The sequence below is a fragment of the Pipistrellus kuhlii genome, unplaced genomic scaffold (genome assembly GCF_014108245.1).
Source record: "Pipistrellus kuhlii isolate mPipKuh1 unplaced genomic scaffold, mPipKuh1.p scaffold_m20_p_1, whole genome shotgun sequence".
Lineage (NCBI taxonomy): Eukaryota > Metazoa > Chordata > Mammalia > Chiroptera > Vespertilionidae > Pipistrellus > Pipistrellus kuhlii.
Window position 1 is genome coordinate 132,319,233 of NW_023425404.1, and position 27,340 is coordinate 132,346,572.

Here is a 27,340-nt window from a genome sequence, read left to right on the forward strand (position 1 = left end):
ATATCTAATTAGATATGCACACTGCCAAAAAAAATACTTTTGTTTTTTAATTGCAATAGCCAAGTCATAATAAACCATCATTTAACAAATTTGTTTTTAAGACAAGTTGTCCTGGGAATTGAACTTACTTTAGTTGTATAAAATATCTGCTATGTAATCATATGCAAAATTTTTAGGTATTTTTCCCTAAGAAGTATATAAGTTTGCACTTAATTGTATAGAATACAGTCAACTTTCTAATATAATCACTGGATTCAACACAAAAACTAATTGAATACTTTTCCACAAATAAGTATGTGAAATTTATATCTAGAAACATGATGCTACTGATTAATTATATTGTATACTTATGCAACTTAAATAATGACAGTTTTCTGTTTATGACTACACTTTTGTCCTATGGTTAAGGATAATTTATTTTTAATTCTTAAGATGATTCCATCATGAACAACTGTATTGTTGCATATCTGTGAGCTTTTGTAATTGCATAGCTATTAGGGAAATTTCCTTGCTTCAGGTAGCTCTAATGTGAGTTAGTCCTAATTTGATAAAAAATAATGAATGGGTTTGGGTGCTGAGAGAAGCCTATTCAAAGCTCTGAATAAAAAAGCTCATTGTGTAGTCAAGCTTACTTTAATCATAACTGTCTCCAATAGCATAGACAATTTAAATTGAAATGAAGAACAGTAATTAGATTCCATTAGAAGAAAAATAAGGATCTACATCAATAGTTTTCCCTGTCTCCTAAATGTGATTATAAACATTTTTAACTTTTAAAATGTAACTCCTGAAAGTTTAGCAATATTAAGAGTTTTTAAGCTTGAAAACTAAGTTATATAGTGTGAAATATTCAAAAGTAGTTTGGAAAGGCAATCCAGGAGCTAAACTGTATAAGGAAACACCTCTCTGCAAATGTACACAATGAATTAAAACAGGGCTGGTTTTGCATTAATTATAAACAGAAGTTGTCTTTCAGAGCTTTCAGAGCAATTATATATGCAGTTTCTATATAACTCTGCAAATAGCTGTAAATGTTATGGGTTGTCTGTCCATTTATCTTCATTAGAAATGATGTTAAAGGCTGGAACTAAATACTTTACTGCAGGTCTCTTTGTTAGAGCAAAGGTTCTTTCCCATTCTTCTTTGCTACTACATGACACAACAGTAATTTTTGTTCCATTTAAAATAGGCACTTGCTAAAAATTCAACCATCAACAATTAATGTAAAACCTCTGTGAATTTTCATCCACAGCTACCTCATTTTAAAATATCAAACACACCGAAACCGGTTTGGCTCAGTGGTAGAGCGTCGGTCTGCGGACTGAGGAGTCCCAGGTTCGATTCCGGTCAAGGGCATGTACATTGGTTGCGGGCACATCCCCGGTAGGGGGTGTGCAAGAGGCAGCTGGTCGATGTTTCTCTCTCATCCTCTCCCTTCCTCTCTGTAAAAAATCAATAAAATATATTAAAAAAAAAAAAAGTCAGCCAACTACGAAGCCCATTGCTAAAAATAAAATAAAATAAAAAATAAAATATCAAACACTATTATTATGGTACCCATTGCCTGTGGTGACTGAAATAATTGGAAAAACTCAAAAAAAGGAACTTCTTAGGAAAAGTCTGATCATGACACACATCTCTAGTCCCAGGCAAATGCAGGTGCTATTAGAAGCAGAGCAGCATCACTCCACATCTGTTCACCAGAAAGGTCTTGTTGAATTAAAACAGTCCCACCCCAACTCCATTTCTACACCCTTGCCTGATGCTGGCTTTCAGAAATATGTGTTTTGTTACATAAATTCTATTTCAACCTTTTGAAGCAATTCAATCTCTACAATATACTAATGCTTAAAAATATTCATTCTTGAATGGACAATTTGAGGTTTCTTATTAGTAAATCCATATTATTCCTAAAACTAAACCATGAAAACTTTCAAACTGACCTCATCCTATATAATAAAGAGATAATATGCAAATTGACCCTCACACTCTCTCAAGATGCCTGCCTATGATCAGGCCAGCAGGGGGATTAGTGAAGGATGACCAAACGACTGAACAAGCAGGCTGTGTGGGCAACCAGGCCAGGGTGGGGGGGGTGGGGAGGAAGTTACAGGTGACCAGGCTGGCAAAGGGGGGCAGTTGTGGGCAACCAAGCCAGCAGGGGGGGCAGTAAGAGGCAACCAGGCTAATGGGGGGTATAGTTAGGGCGACTAGGCCGGTGGGGGTTTGTACAATTGGGGGTGACCAGACCAGCGAGGGGGGGTGCAGTTAGGGGTGATTAGGCTGGCAGGGGGGGCAGTGAGGGGCAACTAGGCCAATGGGGGGGGCAGCTAAGAGTAACCAGGCTGGCAGGGGGGCAGTTAGGAGTGACCAGGCTAGCAGGAAGGGTGCAGTTGGGGTGACTAGGCTGACAGGGAGGCATTTACAAGCGACCAGACAGGCAGGCAGGTAAGCAATTAGGAGCCAGTGGTCCAGGATTGTGAGAGGGATCCCGAATTGAAGAGGGTGTAGGATGGGCTAAGGAGACCCCCACCCCCACCCCCGTGCATGAATTTTGTGCACTGGGCCTCTAGTGTATAATAATAAAAGCATAATATGCTAAATGACCTCTGGACATCATTCCGGGCATCCTTCTAGACGAAACTGCCATGGTGGAGGCCAAGGCAGAGAGGGTTACAGGCGATCAGGCAAGCAGTTAGGGGCATCAGGCAGGCAGGCAAGCAGTTAGGGGTAATCAGGAAGGCAGGTGAGTGTTAGGGGTGATCAGGAAGGCAGACTAGTGGTTAGGGGTGATCAGGCAAAGTGGTTAGAGGCGATCAGGCAGGCAGGCAGGGAGAGGGTTAGGAGACAGCAGCCCGGGATTGAGAGAGGGATGTCCAACTGCAGGTTTAGGCCCAATCCTGATAGGGCCTAAAATGGCAGTCGGACATTCCCAGAGGGGTCCTGGATTGTGAGGGGGTGTAAGGTGAGCTGAGGAAAGCTTCCCCATCCCTCACTCCACACCTCCCCCCCCCCCACACACACACACAAATTTTGTGCACTGAGCCTTAGTGATATAATAAATGACTTAGCAGAGTTAGGAATAGACCCAAATCTCCTTGACTGTTCAATAAATTCAATAAATTCTCAATTTTTTCATTTGTATGCAAACACACACACACAAAAATCCCAAATAATTATTATACCCTTCATATGACCTAATTGAAATAAACTTCAAAAAAATTATATAATCGCCTACATGCTTCTCATGGCAAATACTTTCATTTTGTTTTAAAAAGCAATACTCTTAGAAGATTCTATATAATCTACCCTAGATAAACTAGCCATTAAAACTTTCTTGGTTAATCAGTCATGGGCTCTGCTTACAAAGTACTTAAAAACATGGTCTGTAAATAGGGTTCTTGAAGTCTAACCCTAGAGGGTAGAACAATGCATAACATAATACTGGGAAATATTGTAACAAATCTAACTCCAAGAGAAAAAAAAACAAAACCAACAGATTTTTTTTTTCCTTTAATCACATGCCACAGTAAAGCACACTACACTATTAAATTTAAAAAAAAAATGGCATATATTTTCCTAAGAAGACAATCTGGTCCCATAGCTTAAAAACAGAAGGAAGATAGAAAGATAAGAAATCCAGGAAGCCAGTGCTATGTGGATTTAAAGTACCAAAGTGTGAGCCTGTTAACCAATGGTCCCACTAACTGAAGAATGGCTGCACTTATTTTTGCCTTGAGGGCTTTGAGGTAATTAAATTTGAATTTAATTTGTTACTCCTTTTCAGGTCTTGTCTACAGCAAGGTGGGTTCCAGACAATTTAGTTAGCAGTACAATGTTATACAACTATTATTTCCACACAGGAGCTGATTTAAAATTCAAAATAAACTCATTCAGGCAACCATTTTGGCAGCCAAACCAAAATACTCAGTCCCAATTTTCAGTATTTTGAAATGCAAATATATAATTGCAATTGGAGGTTGCTAAGCTTTTATTCTGAAAGAACTTTCTCTACTTCTCATGAACACAACACCCCTATCACCACAACATACAGGGTAGGCAAAAGTAGGTTTATAGTTGTTCGTATGGAAATAATACAATAATTAGCAAATAAGAATACAAGAATAAACTCTGTAACTTACTTTGCCCACCCCTATAAAAAACAATGACATTCTCAAGGAACCCTGAAGTTTTCTGTCGGGGCAATAGCCCTAGTGCAAACCATCAGCCAGGATTAATACGTTAGCTATTCCTAGACCACACTAATCACTACTGTTAAACAATGTTGATATAAAGAAACTCAAATCATATTTTACTTTTTAATTTCTTTGGAAGTTTGAGAATAGCAGCTTGTGAAATGGGCTATCAAAAGAGTAAGTCTGGAGGTGACCCCTTCTAGCTCAATAAAGGTGAGAAGGGCACTATCTCCCCCCACCCCCCCCAAAAAAAGTAAAAAATCAAGGTTTATCTGTGTATTAATAAATTGTATTGCTGTTTTTTTGTTGTTGTTTTTTTTTAAATATATTTTATAGATTTTTTACAGAGAGGAAGGGAGAGAGATAGAGAGCTAGAAACATCGATGAGAGAGAAACATCGACCAGCTGCCTCTTGCACACCCCCTACCGCGGATGTGCCTGCAACCAACATACATGCCCCTGACCGGAATCGAACCTGAGACCTTTCAGTCCGCAGACCGACGCTCTACCACTGAGCCAAACCGGTTTCGGCTGTATTGCTGTTTTTTACAAAGGAAATATATTGAGATGTCTTTGTAATTCTTGCCTTGGATCAAACTATCATTTAATTTATAAATGATCTCTAGTTTTCTGGTAAATATTTTAAAAAGAGCTGAGAAATAATTCAATATTATTTATTTCCTTGATTTTTTTTCAATATTTCTACTGAAGTTATATTTTTAAACTTTTTATTTTGAAATAATTTTTATTTTGAAAGTTGCAAAAACCGTATGTAGAGTCCCCTGAAACTTTCACCAAGCTTTCCTGATGGTGAGATCGTCTATAACAATAGTACAATGTCAATTATTGTTAGTGCAATATACTGCTAACTACAGACCTAGCTCAGTTTTCACATTCATTCGTGAATATGTGTACTTCTTTCTTTCTTTTCTTTTTAAAATATATTTTATTGATTTTTTACAGAGAGGAAGGGAGAGGGATAGAGAGTTAGGAACATCGATGAGAGAGAAACATCGATCAGCTTCCTCCTGCACACCCCTTACTGGGGATGTGCCCGCAACCAAGGTACATGCCCTTGTCTGGAATTGAATTTGGAACCTTTCAGTCTGCAGGCCGATGCTCTATCCACTGAGTACATATATTGCCCTATCCAAACCGGTTAGGGCAATATATGTACATTTTTATGCAATTTGATCCTATGTACAGATTCATATAATCTCCTTATCATTAAATTCTCTTTACAGTAGCACCTTGACATGCCCATCCAAGTTCTCTGCCATTAATCTGTTCTCCATCTCTCTAGTTTTATCATTTTGAGAATGTTAAATAGATGCAACCATATAGTATAGATAACCTTTTGAGATGGCTTTTTTTCATTAATCATAATGTCCTTGAGATCCATCTAAGTTGTTATAAATATCAATAGTCCATTGCTTTTATTGCTGAGTAGTATGCTATAGCATGGACACAATAAAATTTGTTTAAACATTCACCCAGAAAGGAATTGGGTTGTTTCCAGTTTGGGACTATTAAAAATAAAGTTTCTATGAACATCCATGTGCAGGTTTGTATATGAATATAAATTTTCACTTCTCTGGGATAAATGCCCAACTGCAATTGCTGAGTCTTGTGGTAATTATATGTGTATTTTTATAAGAAAAGTGCCAAATCATTTTCTGGAGTGTTTGTAATATTTTACATTCCTATCAGCAATGTATCAATGATTCAGTTTCTCCACATTCTTGTCAATATTTGGTGGTGTTAGTTTTTATTTTAGCTATCCCAACAGGTGTGTAGTGATATTTCATTGTAGTTTAATTTACAATTCCGATTGTTAAGAAATAGAAAATGTGTATATGTGCCAACTGTATATCTTCTTTGCTGAATGTCTGTTTATGTCTTTTGCCCATTTTCTACTTGAATTCTTTGGTTGATTTTTATGTCGACTATTGAGAGTTCTTTACATACTAGAGGCCCAATGCATGAAATCTGTGCACTCCGGAGGTTGGGGGGTTTCAGTTCAGCCTGACTCTTGCAATCCGGGAGCCCTCAGGGGATGTTTGACTGATGGCTTAAGCCTGCTCCCTGTGGGCTTCTGGCTGAGTGGCACTCCCCCTGTGGGAGCACACTGACCACCAGGGACAGCTCCTGTGTTGAGCGTCTGCCCCTTGGTGGTATGTGTGTGTCACAGCCACTGGTCGTTCCGCTGTTAAGTTGATTAGCCTTTTATTATATAAGATGGTCTTTGGTTGATTACCTCCCTCCCACCCACCCATGATCGGGGCTAGGGAGGGACGTGGGAGGTTGGCCAGCTAGGGAGGGACTGTGGGAGAGCTCAAGGGCGTGTTCAGTCCATCTCACTCAGTCCCAATTGGCTGGAGCCCAGCAGCAAGCTAACCTACAGGTCAGAGTGTGCCCTCTGGTGTACAGTGCACATCATAGTGACTGGTCAACCAGTTGACTGTCTGCCAGGTGGTCAGTGCATGTCATAGCGAGCGGTTGAGCGGCCTTAGCATATTACGCTTTGATTGGTTGAATGGATGACCGGAAACTTAGCACATTAGGCTTTTATTATATAGGATTCCAGATCCAAGCAAGTTCTATGTTAGATCTGCATACATTTATGATTTGAAAATATTTTCTCTTTAGCTTGTATCCTTCTTTAAAAAAAAAAAAAATATATATATATATATATATATATATATATATATTTCAGAGAGAAAGTGAGAGAGAGCAAGAGACAGAAACATCAATCATGAGAGAGGCACTGATTGGCTGCCTCTTATACATCCCCTTCTGGGGATCAAGCCTGCAACCTGGGTATGTGCTCTGACCAGGAATCAAACCCATGACCTCTTGGTTCATAGATTGATGCTTAACCACTGAGCCACACTGGCTGGGCAGTTGGTGCATCTTTTTAATAGAGTCCTTGTGAGCAAACTTTTTTAATTTTGATCAAATGCAATTTATCAAAATTCTTATATGGATTATAGTTTTGGTGTCATGTGTAAAAACTCTTTTTTGATCACCAGCTCTCAAAGCTTTTCTACATTTAAAAAAAATTTTCTTCTAAAATTTTATAGTTTTAAAATTTGCATATAAATCCATGATCCATTTTAAGTTAGCTTTCATAAAGCATGCAATTTAGATATTCATTTTCTTTGCTTGTGGGTCCAGTTGGTCCAGAAACATTTGTTGAAAGACTATCTTCCTTCTGTTGAGTTGCTTTTATTCCGTTTTGTAGGTTCTATTAATTTAAGTCTATCTCCCCAATTACTATAATTCCACAGTAAATATTAACATTGAGTAGAGTGATTCTATTTTATCATATTTTTTAAAATTACTTTTCAACATAAAACTTAGAATAAACTTGTCTATATCTACAAAAATCTTGTTGAGATTTTGATTGTGTTAAATCTATAAATTTGAGAATTTGATTAAGTTATTTAAGAGTTACTTTATGTGAAATTTTAAAGGGATTCAAATTTTTAAGGTTTAAGTTTTTAAAAGGCTTAAACATATAAAAACAAATATATTGTTCCTCTATAATTAAAAGAAAATTGTGCGTTTTATGGTTCTTTTTTCCTAAATATTTAATATTTCACATACTGAAACTGTAGACATTTTAAAATTTCACATAAAGTAACACTGAGAAATAAAAATACAAACTAAAAAGCTTCTGCACAACAAAAGAAAGTGTACAGAAAACAAAAAGACAACCATCCAATGGGAGGAGATATTTGCAAACAATATCTCCAATAAGGAGCTAATATTCAAAACATATAAAAAAAAAATACATCTTAACAACAACAAAAAAGCAATCCTACTAAAAAATGGGCAGAGGACCTGGGCACATCTTCCAAGAGACATACCAAAAGCCAACTAATATATATAAAAAGATGTTTAACTTCACTAGTTGTAAGAAAAATGCAAATCAAAACTACAATTAGATAATATCTCATAGCTGTTAGAATGGCTGTTATCAATAAAAAAATAACTGTTGGAGAGGATGTGGGGGAAAAGGAATTCTCATACTCTGCTGATAAAAATGAAAATTCATACACCCACTATGGAAAACAGTATGGAGGTTCCTCAAAAAATTAATAATAGAGATACCACATGACCCAAAAATCCTCTTCTGGGTATCTACTGGAAAATTTGAAAACATTTACTTATAAAAACATATGCACCCTTGTGATCATTGACCCAGTACACACAGTGGCCAAGACATGGAAACACCTAAGTGTCCTTTGATGAATGATTAAAAAAAATATGGTACATATATACAATGGAATACTATCCAGCCATAAGGATGAGATATTGCCATTTGCAACAACATGGCTGGATTTTTATTACTTATTTTCCGGCGTAATAAAAATTTTACAGTTAAAACATAGGTTTAGGCCCATATTCGCTGTATAAGACTATCCCCCACTTCCGAGGCAACATCCGTTCTTTTTTTTAATAGACCGCCTCTCTGACTTTGGCCAATCCAAGCAGGCTTTTTATGCATGCAAATTATACATGTTCTGTACCCGAAGCTACACTGTGTTCTAGTAAAAAGCCTGCTCAGATTGGCCAGAGTCAGAGAGGCGGTCTATTAAAAAAAAGAACTGGTGTTGCCTCGGAAGTGGGGGGTAGTCTTATACAGCGAATATGGGCCTAAACCTATGTTTTAACTGTAAAAATAGGGGGTCGTCTTATACTCCGGAAAATACGGTATTCTCGATTTGAGAGAGAAACAGACACCAATTTTGCTGTTCTCCTTCATTTATTTATGCATTCATTGGTTGCTTCTTATATGTGCCTGACCAGAGATAGAACCACAAACTTGACTCTATTGAGAGGATACTCTAACCAACTGAGTTATCCTGTCCAGACCACATGGATGGATCTTGAGAGTATCGAGCTAAGTGAAATAAGTCAGACATATTATTTCACTCATATGTGGGATATAAAACACAGAGCAACAAAGAAATAAATCAAATAAACAAATTCATAGGCACAGACAACAGAAGGATGGTTACCAGAGGGGAAAGCTGCTTGGGGAGAAGATGAAGGTAAAAGGGGCCAAATTTATGTTGATGGAGGGAAACTATACACTGGGTGGTAAGCACACAATGCAATGTACCAATGATGTATTATAGAATTGTACACTTCAAACTTATATAATATTACTAACATCACCCCAATAAACTTAATTTAAAAAAGGGAAATAAAAATACTTTTCTGCTAGTTTTCTACCTCTTTATGTTACCTTCCACTACAATAAAGATCACAACATAGTACCTTACTTTCTTTAATTAAAAAATTCATCCAATGACTATTTACCATAATCTACATAAAAATATTCTTACCACCAGTACTGTATCTATTGATTTCCAAATATAATTAGCTAGTATTTTATAAAAGACCAACATTTTTATATAAGGAATATCAAATTCTATAGTAATTAAAAGAATTTGCCTAGTAAAAGTTTACCCAGCACTTTGCCAGTTTCAATTCCATCTACTATTAGTCTCACTGATTTCTCTAACTTTCCACTAGGAAAACAGATAAATTTAATATATGGTCTGCTCTATATCATTCATATACATAATACAATAATATAATACACTAGAGGCCTGGTACATGAAATTGGTTCACTGGAGAGAGTAGGGGTCCCTCAGCCTGGCTGGTGCCTCTTGCAATATGCGAGCCCTCAAGAGATGTCCAACTGCTGGTTTAGGCCCATTCCTCACCAGGTGGACATGCTTAGTACTGCTATGGAGGCGGGAGAGGCTCCCACCACTGCTGCTATGCTCACCAGCCATGAGCTTGGCTTTTGGCTGAGTAGCCTTCCCTTGTAGGAGTGCAAGGACCACCAGGGGCCAGATGCTCAATGCAGAAGCTGCCCCCTGGTGATCAGTGCATGTCATAATGTCTGGTCATTCTGCTTTTCGATCAATTTGAATATTAGCCTTTTATTATATATGATGTTATCTATCTATCTATCTATCTATCAATCAATCAATTGTTTTGACACTGAATCAAGCATCCCACTAAGCCTATAACACTTGTTCTTTGTATTCTTATATTTTAAACCAAATAGATAGGTAGATGATAGATAGATAGATAGATAGATAGATAGATAGATATCAAATACGCAAAGTGTCTCCTCAGGAGTTCAATCACTCGCTCTGACATGCACTGACCACCAGGGAATGGTGCAGAACATGGTGGGTGACCAGTGGTGATGGTGGGGTACAGAGGGAGCGAAGGAAGGAGGCGAGGAGGCGAGGGGAAATTGTGTGATGGTGGCTCACAGATGGCATCAAGAGAAGGAGGAGGCAGGGAAGTGAGTAGGTGGAGAAGTGAGGAGGCAGGGAACATGATTGGCCCTGATTACCAGCCAGGCCTAGGGCTCCCATCTGTGCATGAATTTAATGCACCTGGGCTTCTAGTTTAATATAAATTCTGTTTAAAAATACTATCTTTTAGAGGTTTTAGGCTTCAGATTAAATTCACTTTACATGAAAGATTATATTACTTTTTGGTAAAGCACCAAAATCCTTGTTTAAAACCTCACCCTTGAAAAGAAGGAAAACGGTCATAAATTTGCAGAGTTTTGAGTCAAATATGGTCAGGTTTTGGATTTCATAGCTAAGTATTACTTAGAGAATGAAAAACATTTATATTTGGAATTTTTTCCCCCAGAAAAGTGAAAAAAAATTTTTTTTATCTCATTCTCTTTGTGTACTTTCAGTACTTTAAATGCCAAAATGTTCAAAATATACTAGTAACATCTTATAATCTAAAGTTACTCAATGTAAACAAAACAAAAAAACAAAAAAACCTTGAGATTATATCCTTAGGTTTCTCAACAGAGAACCAGTTTTTAAAAATCAAAAAGCAAATATTACTTTTGGGAAAAAATAGAATATAAGACTTGTATTTCAGAAAAAAGAGATCCTTGAGAGTTATTTTTATTGACATTATTAAGATACTTCCACTTCTATCCATATTTGCTAATATAATTAGCTTAAAGTAGAATGTTTCATTGTTACTAAATGGTTCAGAGGTATGACAAGCTCTTATATTTTATGTAATCGATACTAAAAGCAATAATAATAATAATAATTTTAAGTTTTTAGGCTGCAAAGAACAATTTTAGAAAACTTTAATCTTGTTGTTCATCTTATTTTGGTGGTAAAAGTTTGAAATCAAAGCAGCCCTATTATGCACTGTATCAGTTACCTAGGATAATACTTCACATTGTGTGGCTCTCAAAGCAGCAGATTCAGCATTAGTTGGAGACTTCTTAGAAATGCAAATTCTAGAGCCCATCTCAGACCTACATGAGAAATTCTGGGATTGGGCCCAGCATCCAGTTTTAACAAGCCTTCTATTGATTCTGATGGTTGTCCCTAGTTTGAAAAGCAATGGTTTAGGACAGTATTGAGACCCAAGCCAGTTTGGCTCAGTGGGAAGAGTGTCGGCCTGCAGATTGAAGGGCCCTGGGCTAGATTCTGGTCAAGGGCATGCACCTCTGTTGCAGGCCCCTTATTGGCACAGGCCCTGATCAGGTTGCGTATAGGAGGCAACCATGAATGTGCTCTCTCACACTGATATTTCTCTCTGTCTTTCCCTCTCTCTTCCACTCTCTCTAAAAATCAATGAAAAAAAAATATCCTAGGGTAAAGATAAAAAAAAAGAAAAAGGACTGAGGCCTGGCTGGTATGGCTCAGTGGTTGAGAATTGACCCATGAACCAAAATATTCCTGGTTCATTCCCAGTCAGGGCACATGCCCGGGTTGCAAGCTAGGTCCCCAGGAGGAGGTGTACAGGAGGTAGCCAATCCATGTTTCTCTCATCGATGTCTCCATCCTCCTCCCTTCCTCTCTCTCTACAAAAATAATAAAAATAAAAAAACGTATTTTTAAATAAAAGTATTGATTACTTATACATAGACATCCTATATTCAAAGAGTTTACAGTCTATTGGAGAAGGAAAACATGCATATAAGTAATTATAGTGCATGAGGAGCATACAGTAAGTACCAAAATGAAGTATAGAGAGTACTAAAGGAATATTGAGAGAGAGTGATAAATTCTTACTACTGCATTAATATTATTTAACATTTATTTATTACTAGACACTGTACTATTGCTTTGTATACTGGGTTAGGCAAAAGTAGGTTTACAGGTGTTCGTATGGCAAATAATGCAATAATTAATAAATAATAATATAAAACTAAAGTCTATGTTTCACATACCCACAATTATAAACCTACTTTTGCCCCATCCTGCACTAATTCATTGATCATACCAGCAATCTCATAAAACAGGCACTATTATCCCCATTCTACAGATGAAGAAATTAAAGCATAGAGAAGTTAAGAATCAGGGTATATAGGTTATATAGCTAGTTAGTAGTTCAGGTTTTAAACTCAGGCAAACTGACTTTATAGCCCATGCCGAAGACTTGATGAAAAAAACAAAACGAAAACAAACACCATTGGAGTTTAGGGAATAGTATGTAAGATGTGCAGAGAGAATGGGTGAGAACAGAGAATAGAAGATTAAACAAACTTAAGAAATATATTAGACTCCATGAGGAGTATCAATAGAAACTTTGTTAGTAAAGGAAATCATTTTTATATGTTTCAAAATCTTGATGTAATTCAATCAATTCAGTAAAAGGAGTCAGTCATCCAAATGAACCAAATACTAAGACTAACAGTGCAATTCAATCTCTTCTATTAAAAAAAAAAAAAAAAAAAGTACTAGAACACAATCATGACTTTCACAGTGACCTCAACACCCCTACCTAAATAATAAATTTAATTTCACTAAAATCCTATTACAGAAAAAAAAAATTCTGTAATTCTGGCTTAGTATAACAAGACTATAAACTTTTTAAGAAACAGTAAATGAAATGTGAGTTTACCATGTATGTCTTCTGTGATAACTTCATCTTTGTCATAATATTTATGTAAACAAGGTGATCCATTATGAGGATATAATGAGTGATTAATTCCAGAAGGTTCATTAGATATGCACTCTAACCAGTGAAGCAGTCAGAGATGAATGCTTAATGCATATTTCTGAGTTATTAATTGATTGCTCATATAAATAAGTAAAATTTTATTTTGGCCTCAGTAAATTATGAATAAGCAAAACATGGTACTTTTAAACTCAATTTTCATTTTTTGATAGATATTAATGAAAGTTGGATTTTTATTTTAGTAAGCTATAGTAAAATTTAGGTTTAATTTTTTCAAAATCTATACTATAATCAGAGTATACAAAATCCAATTACAAGTAGAATAAAAACAGCTAAACTTTTCAAATGTTTCAAACACTTAAGTTTTTCAAAATCTCAAAAAATACTTATAACTAAAATATTAACAAGATCATTAGTTACTATTTTTATATACTTCATGAGAGGTCAAAACAGAAATTTTATTTATTTTTTTATTAATCCTGATCCAAGAATATTTTCCCAATTATTTTTAGAGAACATGAAAAGGAGGGAGAGAGACACAGAAATATCAATGTGAGAGTAACACAGCGATTGGTTACCTACCGCATGGTCCCTGATCAGGGCAAAGGATCGAGCCTGCAACCAAGGTATGTGCCCTTGATCAGAATCAAACCAGGGACTCTTCAGTCTGTGTTCTAGTGCTCTAGCCACTGAGCCAAATTAGATAGGGCTTGAATTTTATTTTTATACTAGAGGCCTGGTGCTCAAAATTAGTGCATGGGGGAAGAGGGAGGTGTCCCTCAGCCCAGTCTGCACCCACTCCAAACTGAGACACCTCGAGGGATGTCCAACTGCCCATTTAGAAGAAACCAAGATGGCGGCATAGGTAAACATCTAAACTACTGCCTTACACAACAATTTCAAAACTACAACTAAAAGACAAAACAAACATCATCCAGAACCACAGAAAAGCTGGATGAGTGGAAATTCTACAATTAGAAGGAAAGAGGAAAGCACACAGAGAACCAGAGGAGCTGCAAAAGGCTGAGGTACAGAGACACTCATGTTGGTGACTGAATGCCTGGCTGGGTTTCTCTAGCGCAAAGGAGAAAAAAGCTCCCAACTGTGCTGAATCCCAGTTCCAACTGCACTGAACCCAGTTCCAGGCGAGACTCTGGGGACCCAGGCTTATATGGGGGGAAACTGGACTGTCAGGAGAAAACCCAGGGGAGCCACAAAAGGCAGAGGTCTGGTGATACACGCAAGTGTGAGCAGAGAGGACTGACTGCTGAGTGTGCCTCTGGCTTTCTCTAGTAGGTGGCAAATGGAAGCTCCCCACTACGCTGAACTCCATTTCCTGGTGAGAATCTGGGAATCCAGATTCATTGGGGGAGAAACTGGACTGTCTGGCCGCAAGCGAAACTTGAGGACAGCTTACTCTTAGAGGTGCTTGCAGCGATTACAATTACCGAGGGACACTGAGACCCACGGGCCTCATACGGCAGGGATGACGGGAAGCTAAGACTATCTGCTCAGCCCTGACATTCTGCTCCATCCAAACCGAGCACAGAGGCTTTTGCAATTTTGCAAGTCTTGTCTCATAAGGCTATCTCCAGTACAGAAGTTCTTCCATCGTAGACACAGCTGATACGCACAGCCAATTGGCCTGGAGGTCAATTCCTCCCAGTGATACCAACAATCAAGACTTAACTACAACAAGGCTGTACACACAGTCCACAAAGGAGTGCACCAAGAGTGTCCACTGGGTAGTTTTGTGTGATAGAACACCTAGCACACAAAACTACCCTACCAATACAGGAAGCAGTGAAAATGCAGAGACAAAAAAAAAGATCACAAATGAAAGAAATGGAGAAAAACAAAGGACTGGATATAGAGTTAAAAACACAGTTATAAGGTTTTTCAAGAATTTCCTAGAAAAGGCCGATAAATTTAGTGAGACCCTTGAGGATATGAAAAAGGACCAAATAGAAATTAAATATACACTAACTGAAATAAAAATACAGAGACCCAACAGCAGACTAGAGAAACACAGGAATCAAGTCAAAGATCTGAAATACAAAGAAGCAAAAAACACTCAAACAGAAAAGAAAAATGAAAAAAGAATACAAAAATTTGAAGATAGTGTAAGGAGCCTCTGGGACAACTTTAAGTGTACCAACATCTGAATTATGGGGGTACCAGAAGAAAAGAGAGGGAGAGAGAGCAAGATACTGAAAACCTATTTGAAGAAATAATGACTGAAAACTTCCCCCACCTGGTGAAAGAAATAGACTCACAAGCCCAGGAAGTGCACAGAACCCCAAACAAAAGGAATCCAAAGAGAACCACTCCAAGACACATAAAGATTAAAATGCCAAGAGCAAATGACAAAGAGATAATATTAAATGCAGCAAGGGAAAAACAGTTAATTACCTACAAGAGAGCACCCATACAACTGTCAGCTAATTTCTCAGCAGAAACTATGCAGGCCAGGAAGGAGTGGCAAGAAATATTCAAAGTGATGAATAGTAAGGATCTACAACCAAGATCACTCACCCAGCAAAGCTATCATTCAGAATTGAAGGTCAGATAAAGATCTTCACAGATAAGAAAAAGCTAAAGGAGTTAATCAGCACCAAAACAGTATTATATGAGATGCTGAAAAGTATTCTTTAAGAAAAAGGTAAAAGATAAAAATTATGAACAAATACATATCCTTCAATAAGTGAATCTAAAAATCAAGCGAATTAAAAATCTGAGGAACAGAATAAACTGGTGAATATAATAGAATCAGGGGCATAGAAAGGGAGTGGACTGAAAATTCTCAGGGGAAAAGGGGTGTTGGGGGTGTGGGAAGAGATTAGACAAAAATTGTACACCTATGGATGAGGACAGTAGGAAGGAGGTAAGGGCAGAGGGTGGGGTGGGAACAGGGTGGAGAAAATCTATGGGGGAGAAAAAGAGGAACAAGTGTAATAATCTGAACAATAAAGTTTTATTAAATTTAAAAAAGGAATACATGAGCAAATGTTAGAAAAATGTGGGACATATTAAATCTGAGTGATGTAATACATGTGAAAATTTTATAATAAAAATAAAATAAATACTTAATGAAGATAGAATAATCAGAATTTTACATATAACCAAAAAGAGGATTAGAAAATTAGAAGATGGATATGAAGTGACTATCCAGATTATGAGTAAGATTTAAAGGAGAGAAAAAAAACAATCTCACCTTCTTTTGGGCTCACTGCTGCAGGAAGACTATTCCAATCAATGGTCCAAGTAGGACAAGGGTGAGGAGAAAACATCACTTCAATGCCTTTTTCCTAGAAAAGGAAATAGGTACTTTCCAAATTAATGAATTAATGAAAATCCTATTATGTACTTTGTACAAAGCCAAAATTCTATTTTCTATACTAGCATGGCAAAAACATAAAAATTAATAATCACCAGGTTTTCCTCAAAATATCTGATTACATAAGAAACATAAGAGTTTTTTTTTTACAGCAGTTACTTTCCTATTTTTTTTTACACCAAGATAATAAAAAGTAATGATATTTAAAAACTATTACCTGAGGATACATAGAAGTAATGAGCTAGAAATATATTGTGTGTCAAAAAGACACCTGAGGATAAAATTTTATCAAAAACAACCTATACACAAATGATAAAAAAACAATTTTGCTGATGTCCATGAATATCTGTATTTACAGAATATTGCCATAACCTAGGAGCTCTATTTACAGGACTTAAAAGCCTCACTTCAACCTATGCCCCCAAAATATCATCCATACCAGTCTTTTATACAACAATATCTCTAGAAAAGAATTCCTCTGGTTTAACCAAGCAGTTCCCAACTTTTTCAATATATCAAAAAAATCTCAGACTTCTTTCCCATGTTAAAAGTTGTGCATTTCTTTACTTGATCAAGAGACAGTGGCATGACATACACATGGATGCCCTGACTCCTATCAATCAAATTCTGGGTACAGAACCCACAGAATAAATATCCATGATTCATATTTTCCCCCCAGTTATATCCTATTCAAAAGAAAAATCCCCCAAAAAATCTACCATTAACCTGTTCTTATCAACTAATTCGTGAGAAAACTTTCCCTTAGGAAAACTAGCTAAATTCCTATCTCAAAGGAAATAATATAAAGTTTTATTTTTGGTTGGGATAGAGATATAACTATATAGGTCTAAAGATTGAGAATACTCACTTTACCTCTCTTCTATCTTTCTTATAGCCATATAGAACTCCTTGCTGTTCTTCATTTCACCAAACTCATTCATTATTTTGGAAACTTTTAAGAATATAGCTATAATGACATATAATTTATATGTCATAAAATTTACCTTTTTAAAGCACACAATTCAATGGTTTTTAGAATATTCACAATTGGGCAACCATCATCACCATCTATTTTGAAAACATTTTCATCACCTCATAAAGAAGTCCCACACTCATTAGCAGACACTCTCCATCCTCCCCTCTCAGCTTCTGCCCTAAGCAACCACTAATCTATTTGCCCGTGTGGATTTTCTCAGGGTCTTTTTCAAGTGAAATCCTCTGCCTAGAACACTTTCTCCAAACCTTCAATTCATTCAAGTTATTTGCTCAATGTCTTCATCTAATCAGATAAGTCTTTTTGACCATCCTACCTAAATAGGACCCCTACCCTGATTATCCCATATTATTATTATTTTTTTGGCATTTATTGCTTAACATGTTTTTTCTTTATTTATTTTCACCACAAGAATGTAAGTACCATGATAACAGTCCAATTTGTTCTTCATGTACCCAATATTCATACTGGTGCTTGGTATTTAGTAGACACATACTATATATTTTTGGACTGACTAAATAAATAAGTAAATTTCAAACTTCTGGAAAATTGTGGATGTAAGAGTATGCCAAAGAATATGAATGGGAAAAAAAATAGTGAGATGTGAGTGTTCTTAAGAAATACTTTACTGTTTTATACTTGCACTAGAGGCCCAGTGCATGAAATTTGTGCACAGGAGGGGGGTCCCTCAGCTCAGCCTGAACCCTCTCCAATCCAGGACCCCTCAGGGGATGTCCAACTACCAGTTTAGGCCAGATTCCTGCAGGCCAAAACATACAGTAGGACATTTCTTTCATAATCCAGGATTGCTAGCTCCTAACTGATTGCCTGCCTGCCTGCCTGCCTGCCTATCTGCCTGCCTGCCTGCCTGATCGTCCCTAACCACCTCTGCCTGCTGGCCTGATAGCCCCCTAACCACTCCCCTATGGGCCTGATCAGCCCCCACTGCCCTCCCTGCTGGCCTGATCGCCCCCTAACTACTTGCTCCCCCCATGCTGGCCTGATTTCGCCCCTAACTTCTTGCTCCCCTACGCCGGCCTGAACTTGCCCCTAACTGCTTGCTCCTCTGCCGACCTGATTGCCCTTGACTACCTCTGCCTCTGGAAGATGTCCAGTCAACCTGGTCTAATTAGCAAATTACCCTTTTATTAGTTTAGATTAGCACCAATTTCATGTGTCCTCATGTAATTGGCACAAAATTCTATGACTATACAAAAATTAAAAGTTACTGTATAATTAAAATTAATATAATTTCATAATATATTAATTTGATATAATATTTACTGCCTTTCAGAAATACGTATCAATAGAGAAATCCACTAGAAAGTACCAAAAACCATGCCCTGTTGAAAAAAAGAAATTTTATTGTATCTACAATCAAGTTTGAACTAAATGAAAATGAAAATTTTAACTTATTTTCAGATTTGAACACTCCTTTTTAAAATTAAAAGTGTAATGTCCCAATTTTTATACAATCATAAGATTTAAAATAAAAAATAAATCATACAGAATGTATACTATACTCTCGTAATTTATAAATGCAGGAATTTATATCTTTTAGTAAAATGATTTACTGAAGGTCACAATGTCAGCTTAGCTGCAAAGCAGAAACTAGAATCCATGTCACTGATTCCTAGTCTAATGTTTGCCCCCAAGTCTATAACTAAACGTGGCAGAGATACTAGGGCAGATCCATTCCTGAGAAATATGGAACTCACTGACAGATGGTCCAGGTTTAAGGATTCCCCATTGGCTTGCCAAAACTTTCTTAGAATTGCACTTCAGTGTAATTTTCAGACCCATCTTTCCTTCTTTTCTGTTCTCATGTACTGCGGTCAAAACTGCATCATTGAAGAAGGCTCTGCCAGCCTCTCGGGGCTCCCTCCCCCGTTTCTCTCACAGATTTTCCCTCACTAGGCCTCTTGCATATCTAATCCTACCTTGGAATTAAACTCTTCTTGGAGGACCTGAACTAATAAATCCTCTGTAAATTAAAAATTCAATATCCCTTCATATTTTATATCATTACAAAAGAGTTTATTTTTATACTGCTTATTAACTTGTTCTGAATTTAAATTTTAGTTAGTTTTAAATATTTAAAATATTTTTAAATGTATAGAATGCAGATGTCTTTTTTAATGTCATTTATTTTTGGAAAAGCATAGGTAGAAAAATCTGAATTACTAATCTTTCTTTCAAGATTGCACATGTATGCATTAAAAGCACAAGTTTTTGGTTGATAAATCTTAAAAACACTAAAACTTAGTATTTTAATATAAAGAGATTACTAATTATTATTTATTTAAGAACATTCATGAGGTGAACAGCTTAACCATTTGAAGGCATGTCAAAATTTGGACATGCCTTGAAAACTTCTAAAATCAACTATATAATCCTGTTTCATTGTTTCATCACTAGGCTAACAAACGTAGCTAAAGAAATAAAGGACCCGTGTCTTTACTAAAATCTTCTCATGCCTTTGTAAATCCCCAAACATGTGTTAACTATAGAACACAAATGATTCCTAACCCAAGTAGAAAAATATCTGAATATTTTTTTTTTAGTATAACTCAGATAGATGAATAGTTCAAATTACTTCATGAATTCTCTATTCAAATAAATCAAATAGTCAAAGTTAAAAGCAAAACGTTATTGTAGATTGTCTTGAATGGTAAAGAAAGAAAGCCTATTGGTAGAAACAAACTATGCTGCAAAGAGAAAAAACTATAAATCATGTGTTATTACATAAACGAACATTGTAATCAAAGAATAAAAACAAAATTCAAAGAATTAAAAAACCTTAAATTTAAAAAAAAATCTTAGAAAGTAAGTTGAGATATTCATCCTTGCAACAAAAAAATTTACCAGGTAAAACAATAAATTTGATAGGTGTGATATGATCTTGTTGTCTTTAATATAAAAAAAAAGTTTTGAAAAAATTACTGTTTTAAACACATATGCTGACTTATGTGGCTCCAAAAACAAATAATATTAAAATCCTTCAATTTACTATAACTCAAATGCAAAAGAATACTAAAAATATTAATTGATCAAGAGTGATATAGGATAGCTACAAATAAGATTTATAACAAATAATGTCAACAAACGATTACAAGTTAGGGTAACATTATCACATGCAATTTTTCAAATAAAATTTTAATGAAAACAATTTAAGTACCATTAACTTGGTCATTGTGGGCCGTGGGCCTCCTATAAATGAAGGATCATTTTGTTCCTCTCCACCCGGGTCTTCATTTAAGCCTGTGTGCTGTTCATTTGACGTGGTCAGCAACTCTGGTAAAGGGCAAAACTGGATCCCACATTGAGAAGCTGCTGTTTTTACTCTTGGCACTTCCTGAATCCTTTGGTACCACGCAGCCAGCAGTGGAAATTCTGTCAGCCTTTCAGAAAGTTTCTTGCAGATAATTAACTAGGCAGTAAGAGAACAAAACACAGTATTATATATTTTTGTTTATGACAGCTATATTGAAGTAGCTTTACATACCATATAATTTACACATATTAAGTATAGAGTTCAAACAATGAGTTTTAGTAAATTTATACAGTTGTGCAACTATCAGTATAATTTAATACTAGAACACTTACATCACATCAGAAAGTTCCCTTGTGACCATTTTACAGTTCATCTCTGCTCTGTTGATCAGCTACAGGTAACCACTATTCTGCTTTCTGTATGTATAATTTTGCCTCTTGTGAAATTTCATCTAAATGAAATCATAAAATGTGTGTTTTGTTTTCCACTTAGTATTATTTTACTGAGGTTCATCCAGATAGCTGCATTTATTAGTAGTTTATTTCTGATTATTATAATAGAGCATTTAACGACTTTCATTTATTTACATTGCTCAGATGCTTTTTCTCAAGCACCACCACCAAAGTTCAATTTCCTTAAAATTAGTTTGTTCTTGATTCTTTGTGAGTCACTGGATGTTGTTTCCATAGAAACAGTTATATTGTCACAAATATATTATGACTTATGATTATGAACACATAAATAAGTAAAAAGGTCAAGTTACAGAAAATTTCTACAAATATATCTAACAATATTCAGTACCAAAGTAGAAGCCAGATAGCACAGAAAGTTAATTTAAAAAATTCACAGGTGTATATATGTTTATTTTAAGTGGACTTTAAGGTTAAGTAAGCACACATAATTTCCTATAAGGGCAAAGTGTTTTTTTTGTTTTTGTTTTTAAATATATATTTTATTGATTTTTTTACAGAGAGGAAGGGAGAATAGAGTTAGAAACATTGATGAGAGAGAAATATCAATCAGCTGCCTCCTGCACACCTCCCACTTGGGTATGTGCCCACAACCAAGGTACATGCCCCTGATGGTAATCGAATCTACAACCTATTAGTCTGCAAGCTGACGCTCTATCCAAACTGGTCAGGGCTAAGGCAGGTTTTATGTTCAACTTGGTACACTGCAACACTTAAAACACTGCCTTGCAAAAAATATGGGCTGTTTAGTGAATGAACAATGATCAAGGAACCATTTATTAACTTCAGTCTCTCACACTGCTTTTTATGATCCTTTAGGAGTATGTGAAATCAATATAGATTTTTAATATCAGGAACAAGACAAGGATGCCCACTTTCACTACTTCTAGTCAATTTATTATTGGAAGTTATGGCACATCAATCAAACAAGACAAATAAATAAAAGGCATCCAAATTGGAAAAAATGAGATAAAACTGTCATTATTTGTAGATAACATGATACTATATGTAGAAAACCCTAAAGATTCTACCAAAAAACTATTATGCAACAAATAAATGACTTCAGTAAAGTTGCAGGATACAGAATCAATATACAAAAATTGTGTTTGTATACACTAATAGCAAATAATTCAAAGAAAAAATTAACCAAACGGATGAAAGACGTGTACTCTGAAAGCTAGAAGACATTGAAGAAAGATATTGAACAATGTAATTGGAAATAATTATATTATTATATTACCTAAAGTAATATATAGATTCAATACAATCTCTATTAAATAACATTGACAAACTTCTAAAAAATACAACTAATCCTAACATTTATATGGAATCACAAAAGACCCCGAACAAATCCCGAGAAAGAACAAAGTAGGAGGTATTATGCTCCCTGATATCAAACTATACTACAAAGATACAATAATCAAAACAGTAGGGCACTAGTCTAAAACACAGATATAGAAATCAATGGAACAGAATAGAGATCCCAGAAGTAAGTCATTTCTTATATGGTCAATGAATGTAAGACAAAGACGACAAGGGTATACGATGGAATAAAGACAGTCTCTTTAATAAGTGGTGTTAGCAAAACTGGACAGATACATACAAAAAAGTAAAATTGGACCACTTCCTTACACCATATAAAAAATAAATTAAAAATGAATTAAATATTTAAATGTTAATCCTGAAACTATAAAACTTCTGGAAGAAAACATAGGCGGTAAACTCTTTGACATCACTCTTACCAAAATCTTTTAAAAAATATTTCCTCAAGCAATGGAAATGAAACAAATGGAACTATATATCAAACTGAAAAATTTTTTGCATAGTGAAGAAAACCATCAAGAAAACAAGATAACCTACTGAATGGGAGAAAATATTCACAAATGATACACTGATACAGGGCTAATATCCAGAATATATAAATAACTCATACAACACCAAAAACAAGCAGACAATCTATTGTAATTAGAAAATAGGCAGGCTACCTGAATAGACATTTCTCTCAAAAAGACATACAGAAGGCAAACAGACACATGAAAAGACATTCAGCATCACTAATCAGCAGAGAAATGTAAATAAAAACCACAATGGTATATCATTTCTCACTTATCAGAATGACTATCATCAATAAATCAACAAATAACAAATACTGGTGAGGATGTGGAGAAAAGGGAACCCTTGTACAATAAGGTGGAACTGTAAATTAGTGCAGCCACTATGGAAAACTGTAGAGAGATCTTTTAAAAAATTAAAAATAGAGTTGCCATATGACCCAGCAATTCCACTTCTGGGCATTTATCTGAAGAAAACAAAAACACTAGCTCAAAAAGATTATGCACCCCTATGTTCATTGTAGCATTACTAGTAATAGCTAAGATGTGGAAGCAACCTAGGTGTTCATTGTTGATGAATAGATTAATGGATAAAGAAGATGGTACAATGCAGCATTTAAAAAAAATCAATCTTGCCATTTGCAAAAACATGAATGGATCTACAGGTACTATGCTAAGTGAAATAATTCAGACAAAGAACAATACCATATTATCTCACTTATATGTGGAGTCTTAAAAACTAATAAATGAATAAACAAAACATAATAAAAACAGACCCATAGATATAGAGAATAAGCTGGTAATTGTCAAAGGCAAGTAGGTAGGGAAATAGTAATAAAAAGAAGATAAAATGAAATATAGAAAGTATGAAAGTACACATCATATAGTAACGTGGATTATTTTATAAATATACTTATATAGAACATAAAGATGTATATTTGCATTTATATGCTCAATCATCTTGGAAAATGCATTTTACTGTGGAAGTAAAGTTTGGAAAACACTGCCTAACTTGTGCTCTGAAAGCCAAAAGAGTTTGTAATTCTCACCAAAATTCTTAATTGTGTGGAAATAAATTATGTGCTAAGGGAATTTAGATAAAGCTGTGATAAATTAACCAAATAAAAAATGATCTCATCTCTTTACCCTTTTCTTACTCTCTCCTTAGCAGTGACTTATTCTTACTTGTTAGATGTATATGATATCTTTCCTTCTTTTTGAAAAGAAGTTGTTATTATGTAACAACTAGAGGCCCGGTACATAGATTCATGCGCTGGTGGAGTCCTTCAGCCTGGCTTGTGCCCCCTAGCAATCCAGAACCTGGAGGGGGTGGGGGGGAGTGGTGTCAGACTGCCAGTTTTCGCCCAATCCCCTGTATGGCAGGAAGCCGCAGGCGGGCCAAAACCGGCAGTCCCACATCCCCCAGGGATGTAGCAGTGCAGGAAATGGCAGGCAGCCTGGAGGAGCCCAAGCTATGAGCTCAGCTTCCGGCTGAGCGGTGCTTCTGCTGTGGGAGCGCACTGACCACCAGGGGGCAGCTCCTGCATTAAGCGTCTCCCACCCTGGTGGTCAGTGCAATGGTTGTTTGGTTATTCTGTCACTTAGGCATATATATATATATATATATATATATATATATATATATATATATATATATATATATGTATAATTCATATTTAAAAGAAATTGAGTTTTACTTTGTGTGGCAGACCATCTATTACATTTAATCAGCATGCCAGGCTGCTCAGCAACATCCAGACAGTTCAGGAGGCACTGCACCACATTCATTAAATACAAGATGTATTTAAGGAAGTGGCTAATGAAAAATGTATGAAATGAAATTTAAATTTGTTCCTAAAAAAAGGTATTTTTAAAAATTTACCTGGCTGATATGATCAAAACCATCATAAATATCACAGAGTTAATTAAGGACAAGAAAATTAGAATTTATTCTTAAAATAATAAAAAAAAATTATACTATCAAAAGTACAAAATGAAACCCTAGTGGCTTTGTAATAGGGCAGAAAAAAATGTTTGCACAAAAAAAACAAACAAAAAAAAAAACCTGAAGCAAAATACTACATCAATCCAAAATATCTCCTCTGCATTATTTTCCAATCACTTACATAAAACATTTTGTACTTCTTTTATATCATTTTCCTCATTATATCTACTCTGTCAAAACATGTCATAAAGAACAAATGCTTAGGTGAACAATGTGATAAGCAAGGCAAAAAAAAATACTGCTCTTTTGTATTCTTGGCCTTATTTCTGTGACTAAATATCACAGCTTAAGATTCAGCTTTCTGTTTCTGATCCAAACATGGTAAACTTGACCTTGATTCCTAATCATGAACTTGATCCTGATCATTAGGACTGCTACTCCATCACTTCAATGTGTGTTGATGCAAGCACAAAGATTCAGCATCATAGTCACTGACCGAACTAAAATGACTGCTTCATAACCCAAGATGACTTAAAAGAGGAAAATACAACTAAAATAACATCAAGGCTTTGGCAAAGAAGGATTAATTCCTGAAGGAAAAGGTACAGATTCAGGAAAAGCAAAAGCAAACAAAAGAAAATATTTTAAGAATTAGCTTACATAGAAATGACAAGAGAAGAATGTAATCATAAGATGCATGAAATAGAAAAGGCTGAGTGTACAAGTTTCCCCCTATTTAAAATTGAGATGAAAACAAGTTTCTCTCTGTAGAATTAGGTAGATTGACTCAGGGGTAGTCAGTAGATGTACTGCCTGTTTAAAGAGGAGGAAAAAACCCTCTCAATTAGGAATACTTCAACCTCAATTGACCCTAATCAGATAAATAGTATTTAAATTAAGCTAAAATCAAATGCAAACTAGTTGAAGATGGATGTCTAGATAATGATCTAAAATTACCTTCATGCAGGTGAATCCAATTTTTTATGTTTTGTTGAGTTTGAAAGCAAATACTCATCTTCTCTATCACCTTGTTTTATTTTCTTTGTAGCAATTACATTATTTAAATATGCATTATCTTTTTTTGTTCACGTGTTCATTTCTATCTTATCCTACTAGAATATTAACTCCAAGAGGGCTGGACCTTATTTATCTTGCTCATCATGATATTCCCAGTGCCTACAGCAGTGCTTATAGTAAGTACAATAGTAGGATTTCAATAAATTTCTCAAATGAATTCATGGATGTGCCACTTTGATTCAACTTTTATGACATTAGAAGAAAGTATCAGGCGTCCTCAAACTTTTTAAAGTGGGGGCCAGATCACGGTCCCTCAGAGAGCTGGAGGGCCGGACTATATGAACTACTAATTCCTACTGTAACACCTCGGCTGCGCTCACTGCCCAAAATACCTGGCGGGCCGGATCAGACTCCTCTGCGGGCCCCTGGTAGGTATTCAAGCAGACCATCAACAGTATTTCATAACATGTAACAAGTGATTGCTCTAATGACTGAAGTTGGTAATAGAGGGGAGAAGTCAGTCTTCAGAGAATTTACGTTGACAAGGAACAAAAAGATATTTTTTCCTCGGAATGGAAAATATGAATACATATGACATTTAAAATACTAATCAACACCTAAACAATTCCTGAAACTTTTTAATATCCTTTAATTCAGAAGTTATGTTGGTTTCCAATCTTATTTCCATTTTGAAGAAAAGAGAAATGTTCTTTAAGAAAATGCCAATTGATTAATACCACCTTAGTGAAGCTTTGGCCTCCAAATATATAGATTTTCCTTAGAAGTATTTTCTCACCTGTCAGTAGAGATACCTGAAATGTTGGTAATATATAATGAAAATGAAATCTGGTACCTGATTATTTAGTAGGGAAAAGGTAATATACTTCAAACCAGGAAAAATGCAGCTCTTGAAAACCAACTGGAAAGCTGCAGAGAGATATAGCTTCCCATGTTCACTCTGATGTTATTGTATTTTAACCTTGATCTTTTTTCCTCCATACAGGGAGGGGAGGGAGAGTGGGGGAATGTATATATCTCCATGCCCCTAGTAGAAAATAAAACTTTCCATGTAATTTTATGGTCAACAGAGAGGCATACAGATGAGGATAAAATATTTCTGATTTAATAACAACATAATTAAATTAGTGTTTTAAGTAACTACTTAATTATAAAATACAGCTGACAAGACTTTTATTATTTTTTAATTTATTTTTTAAAATATATTTTTATTGATTTCAGAGAGAAAGGGAGAGGGAGAGACATAGAAACATCAATGATGAGAGAGAGAAT

At 35.6% G+C, this 27,340-nt stretch overlaps 1 protein-coding gene across 1 annotated transcript in view; it reads right to left on the reverse strand.

The window, feature by feature from the left end:
* GSTCD (glutathione S-transferase C-terminal domain containing) overlaps positions 1-27,340 on the reverse strand; it is a 96,610-nt gene that overhangs the window by 56,280 nt on the left and 12,990 nt on the right. Inside the window, exons 4-5 of the mRNA XM_045589269.1 lie at positions 20,691-20,942; positions 16,396-16,489 (exon numbers count right to left, since the gene is read on the reverse strand). Coding sequence (XP_045445225.1) covers positions 16,396-16,489; positions 20,691-20,942 — 346 coding nt within the window. The remainder of the gene's footprint in view (positions 1-16,395; positions 16,490-20,690; positions 20,943-27,340) is intronic.